Source organism: Crocuta crocuta, unplaced genomic scaffold (assembly GCF_008692635.1).
Source record: "Crocuta crocuta isolate KB4526 unplaced genomic scaffold, BGI_CrCroc_1.0 scaffold32, whole genome shotgun sequence".
Taxonomy (NCBI): Eukaryota; Metazoa; Chordata; class Mammalia; order Carnivora; family Hyaenidae; genus Crocuta; species Crocuta crocuta.
In genome coordinates this window covers 13,337,851-13,343,741 of record NW_027529424.1, presented here as the reverse complement: position 1 = coordinate 13,343,741, position 5,891 = coordinate 13,337,851, and the positions used below count along the sequence as shown (strand labels likewise).

Genomic DNA, 5,891 nt, shown 5'->3' with positions numbered 1-5,891 from the left:
GGGGGGGGGTCTCCCAGGGCCCGGCGTGCATCAACAGCCTCCTGAAATCACCAGAGGGAACAGGAGCAAAGCTTGCTAGGATGGGGAGGGGGCGGTGTGTCTCCCCACAAGGCAGAGTGGGAAACACTCCCAACTCACGGGGCATCAGGCCGTGCACGCAGGAGGGCCCAGCCGCAGCGTGGGTAAGAACCAGCCCCGGGCGAAGGCAGCCCCGCTAGCACCTAACAATATGCCTGAAGGGTCAAACTGAACCTCAAACAAAGCTCAAAAATACCTGCAGGGGAAGAATACAAAGACATTCAGTACCCAGTAACACAAAATCCAAATGCCTGGCCTCCATTCAAAATTCACCAGGCATACAAAGAAATGAAAAAAGACGACATAAGTGAGAAAATTCCATCAAAGTAGACCCCAAACTGATACAGAGGACAGAATTAAAAGGCAAGGACATTAAATAGTTCTTAGGCACATATATAGTCTACATTCACCAAAGTAAAGACTGAGCATGTTAAATAAAGACAGAGAAAAGCAAAGAAAGACCCAAAATTAACTTCTGGAATGAATAATGTGCTAAAGTAGGATTAATGGTTAGTTAGAACTTTGAAAAAAAAAAAGGGAGAAAAGAAAAACTATTTGAAGAAATAGTAGCTCAGGACACTTTGCGCACAAGAAACTTACAAGTTACACCAAGATGTATCACAATCAAATTGCCTAAAATTTTCAAGCAGTGAGAAAAAAGAACGGTCGCTATGTGCAGAGGAAAGGAGACAAAAATGAAAGACTCATCTTCAGAAACAGCACACACCCGGGCACAGAAGAACATCTTCAAAACATAGGAAGGAGAAACAATCCTGTCAGTCGTGGATTCTACACCAGTATCTTTCATAAGTGACAGTAAAATAAACATTTTCTCAAACACACAAAAGCTGCAGAAACTCACACCAGCAGACCTGCACTACAAGAAATAAAGCAATAACCAGACAGAAAGGAGGACAGAAGGGAGTCTAGGTCTAGAGACAGAATCAAAGCACTGCAAATGGTAAATGCTGGAGAAATATGAGACACATCTTTCTTATTTTTAAACTCTTTAAAAGAAAACAGGCTCGTTTAAAGCAAGCACAGGAAAGCGCGGTATGACTGAGGGCCACGCAGGACTCCTGAGCATGGCCAGCCGTGCGTGGGAAGCGGGGGGCCTGTCTCAGAAAGGTGACAAGTGGGATTATGTTAAGGCAGAGACACTGATATGCTCAGGTGTCAACTACAAACTGTAAAAGCCGCCACTAAACGAAACAAAAGAGTTGTATCAAATAAGCCAAAAAGGGAGACAAAAACCACGCTGACCCAAAGCAAAGGGAGGCAAGGAAACGAGAACAGTATAGACAAAGAGAAGACAAGCCAAGCCGCAAGGCGGTAGATCTCAACCTGACCACATAGTTAATCACTTCCGTGATAAAGGCGCCAGCCAGGCACCTGGAGCAGAGCTCTGGGGGGCACAGAGCGCACAGGCCACCTACGGGCAGCTCACAGGAAGTGCCCGCTAACCACGAGGACGCAGACAGGCTCCGTGGGCACAAAGGCGACGCGCCGTGCCTACGGTAACACGACAGAACTGCAGCGGCCACATAACACCAACATCGATTCCAGAGCAGAACGCTGCCAGGGAAAACAGGGCCATCTGATAAAAGACTGTTAATCACCCAAATGAACTACATTTTAAAAACCGTTCTGAGCACCAACACACATGTGGCTGCTTTCTGAAGACTCTGCCGGCCGCCCGGGCCACCCCCGCCCTGCCCCAGAGAGCACAATGCCTGTGCTCGGCGGCCTCCTGGCCCCTCACTCAGCTTCGCGTGACCACGTCCATCCCCCTTCCTTTCTCGTTCGACGTTTAATGTATCATCATTTCCTCTGAGCCCTCTCTCAAAACCGGTTCAAGTTTTACAACAGACAAAGAGTATGCTGTTTGGAATAACAGAAAATACCAAAATCGGTGTCTGCAGCGGCAAGTAGAAAATTCTTATTCGTTACAGTGTTTACAGATATCTTACAGGACCTGTATTTTAAATATTACGTGAGTTAACACAGGCATCCACATTGGTAGGAAGAAACAGAAGGATCCTTCCTATTTGAACCTTAAAAAGAGGGACCAAAAATTCAGTCCTAATTTCTTTTTCTTCACACACTGTAATACAGAACTAGTAAAAATGAGCTCGGGGGAACTGAAAGCACACCTTGCGAGAACAGTGCCGTGCTCAAGAAGGTGTAACTTTTTATCCTATCAGGGGTTTGTTAGAAGCCCCAGCTTTGTGAGGCTCCACTGGAACTGTCCTTCCTAAGCCCGCAGGTACACTCATCTATCTCCTCTACAGAAAAGGTACTGAGAATGTCCACAGCACGACTGACCCGGGCCTAACTCACAGAAGACCCAGGACTGACGAAGCAAACTTCCTAGGTCTGGAAGAATCCGAGCAGCAGCCAACCAGCCCGCTCTGAGCATGCCAAGAATGGACTCTGCCAGAGCCCTGCCTCACGGCTTCCCATCGTCCCCAGGGGCGGCCCATGGGGCTGCACTACTCACAGTGTCCCAGCGTGAGCATCTGCACGAGGAACACACTTTGCAGCAAGCAGTGACAGAGATCACTCTCTAGGTCTACTACACTACCAAATACTGTGGTTTCCTAAAATTACTGCCTAAAATTACTGCTTAAGTTGGTACTTCTCAAGTCATGCTCTCCAGGCCCCATTTCCGCGGGACGGATGAGCCTGCGTCTCCCCATGCCAGCAGCGCCCTGACGCGGGCAGGCCAGCCGGTCCACGCTACTGCACATTCCCTCAGCTCTTCCGAGCCCCCCTTTTGGGGAGATACTCGTCCTGAAAAGTTATTTAACATAAAAACAGGTTCTTTATCTTAACTTGCAGGTTTCTTATTTTTAAATGAATACTTAAACCCTTCTCACTTCTAAATACTGAGTTACCATAGACTGTCCTTAACTGTGTAGCATGAAGTACACAATGGAGTCGTGAGACCCTACCTATCTCATGTCGGTCCTGCGAAGAAAGCATCACTGCGCACATTCCTTAAAATATACCCCCAAAAAACACAGAAGCACACAAAAACAAAACAAAACACCAATGTAACGAAGTGCAAGCGCACTTCGGAGGAAAGACGACTTACTTCCACAGGGGTGGACTCGGAGATTTCACGCAAAATCACGATGCAGCGGTTCTGGTTTGGCCTTACTTTTTCTCCCTTCTCGTCCACTTGGACTAAAGGTAAAGCTATAAAGAGAAGAAAAACAAGCGGTAAAGCACAAATATTAAAGCAGACAAACCATCTGTATCCTGTTACGATGGGACAGAGACGCTCCTGTGCAGAGTGCCACAGTACATTACTAACCGCGCTGAAGAAACCCGCATACTGTGGGTCACCGTGACACAAACCATCAGAAGGTTTTAAACCCGTCCTGCATGTTTCATTTCTCAAAACAAAGGAACAGGGGAATTCAAAAAGTCCTTCAGAGCTATAATAAATTTAACACCCTCTATGAAAGACTCTAAAGAGCTCAAACTAAATGCAGATCACAACTCAGAGTTAACTAGCTTTCTCTCTTCTACAAGCCCTAACATAAAAGAACTTTCTGTCCTATTCTGACGTTTTATTTTGAACTCACGAGGAGGTATCACACATGCATCACCCAGCCAGTGACAGTGACGACACACCCAGCGTCCACACGAGGAGGCTGGTGTGGGGGACAGCGCACACAGGGACAGGCCTGAATCAGACCTCACCGGTGTTTACGCGCACTCCCTTTCGTTACGTTCTGTTTCCAGTGTCACGTCTGTGAAGCCGTATCACGTGGATTCCCGTCGCGACACAGCCTGATCACAACCGGGGCTCAGCACGGTCCCCACGAACACAAGTTACCAACCCCAGGAACGGGAGAATGACTCTACCTCAGGTTCTACGCACGTGAAAAAGATCATGAGGGAGCATTATGAAAAGTTGACACCAGAAAGTTAAGACTACTTACGGGAACTAGAAACGTCCTTCAGGACACACACCACCAAAGTGAACCCTGACAAGATGGTCACCAGACAGACCTGGACCCACGTCGGCAAAGAGAACTCAAGGCCGGACGGTGCCCTTTGAGAGTCCTACCAAACATTTAAGAGAATCGTAAACCAATCCCACAGGACAACCTCTCCCAAAACAGCAAAGGGAACACACCGCAGGCCAGCCTAGGAGACCAGAAGTTCTCTGCTCTCCAGTCAACTAAATAAACACATCACAAAGCAGGAAAATTATACACCAAACCCTTGTGAACACAGACCAAAAACTCTTACCAAATTTTGCAAAATTGAATCCAACAATATATAAAAATTGTACTAAACCATGACAAGCAACATTTATCTCTGTAATGTAAGGTTGGAGTGTTAAAGCAATCAAAATTAAGCAATGTAATTCACCACATTAATGGACTAAAAAAGCCATACAATTACCTCACGGATGCATACAAAGTATATGGCAAAATCCAACATTCCTGAAAAGAATTCTCAGCCAACTAGGAATGGAAGGGAAACCTCACTTAAGAAACATCACCATCTAGCATCACACTTACTAAAGACAGGACAAAGCAAAACCCCTGCTCTCTCCGTGTTTGCTCAGGACTGTACTAGAGGTTCGAGCCAGGGCAATAATGTAAGAATCAGAAACTGAGTACACTCAGACTGGAGAAAAAGAGGGAAGCCTTTCCGTTCATAGGCGACAGGCTCATCTCTACAGAAAATCTGATAAAATCTCCAAAACAACTAGAATTAGAGTTTAACAAATTTGTATATGCAAGATCAATATACAAAAATGAACTTCTAAGGACGCCTGGATTGAGCGTCCGACTCTTGGTTTTGGCTCAGGTCAAGATTTCACGGTCTGGGACTTCAAGCCCCTCGTCAGGCTGTGTGCTGACAGCCTGGAGCCTGCTTAGGATTCTTTGTCTCTGTCCCCTCCCCCAAAAGATAAATAAACTTAAAAAAAAAGAACTATGTGTCTACATACTAACTCCGATTGGAAATTGAAATTTAAACATTTAAAATTGTGTCCAAGACAGGAAATGGTTATAAATGTGGGAAGATATGGAAGACCTCTACATTGAAAACTTCAAAACATTACCAAGAGAAAATTTTTAAGAAATGTAAACAAATCAAGAGATATTCTGTGTTCACGGAATGGAAAACTCACTGTTGCTATGATGTCAATTCTCCCCAAACTGATGTTTGGATTTGGTGCAATCCCAATAAAAATACCAACTGGCCTTTCTGATTAACTGAAATGTGGATTCTAAAAGCCATGTGGAAATGCAAACCATGTCAAAGAGCTGGAACAAAGCACCTGCTTTAAGACCCTTCATAAGGCCAGAGTGATGGGGACACTGTGGTGCCGGTGTTCAAACCCATAAGCAGATCCAGGACACAAGGTCCCGGCAAGCCAACGAGGACAGCTCAGGGGAGAAGGGGCTGTCCTTCCAGCAAAGGGCGCAGGGACAGTGCACACCCACATGTGCAGGAGCAGAGAACTTAGATCCCTACTTCACACCACATACAAAAATTAGCTTCAAATGGACCACAGACCTAAAAATGTAAACCTTACAACTATGAAACTTCTGGGAGAAATCTTTGAGACTTTGGATTAAGCACAGATTTCTTGAAGACAACACCAAAAGATGCACAAAAGAAAAACTTTAGGGGCGCCTGGGTGGCTTAGTCGGTTAAGCGTCCGACTTTCGCTTAGGTCATGATCTCGCAGTTCGTGGGTTCGAGCCCCGCGTCGGGCTCTGTGCTGACTGCCAGCTCAGAGCCTGGAGCCTGTTTCAGTCTGTGACTCCCTCTCTCTCTGA

At 46.0% G+C, this 5,891-nt stretch overlaps 1 protein-coding gene across 1 annotated transcript in view; it reads right to left on the bottom strand.

The window, feature by feature from the left end:
• LARP4B (La ribonucleoprotein 4B) overlaps positions 1-5,891 on the bottom strand; it is an 88,800-nt gene that overhangs the window by 25,796 nt on the left and 57,113 nt on the right. The window contains exon 8 of the mRNA XM_077758553.1: positions 3,176-3,279. Coding sequence (XP_077614679.1) covers positions 3,176-3,279 — 104 coding nt within the window. The remainder of the gene's footprint in view (positions 1-3,175; positions 3,280-5,891) is intronic.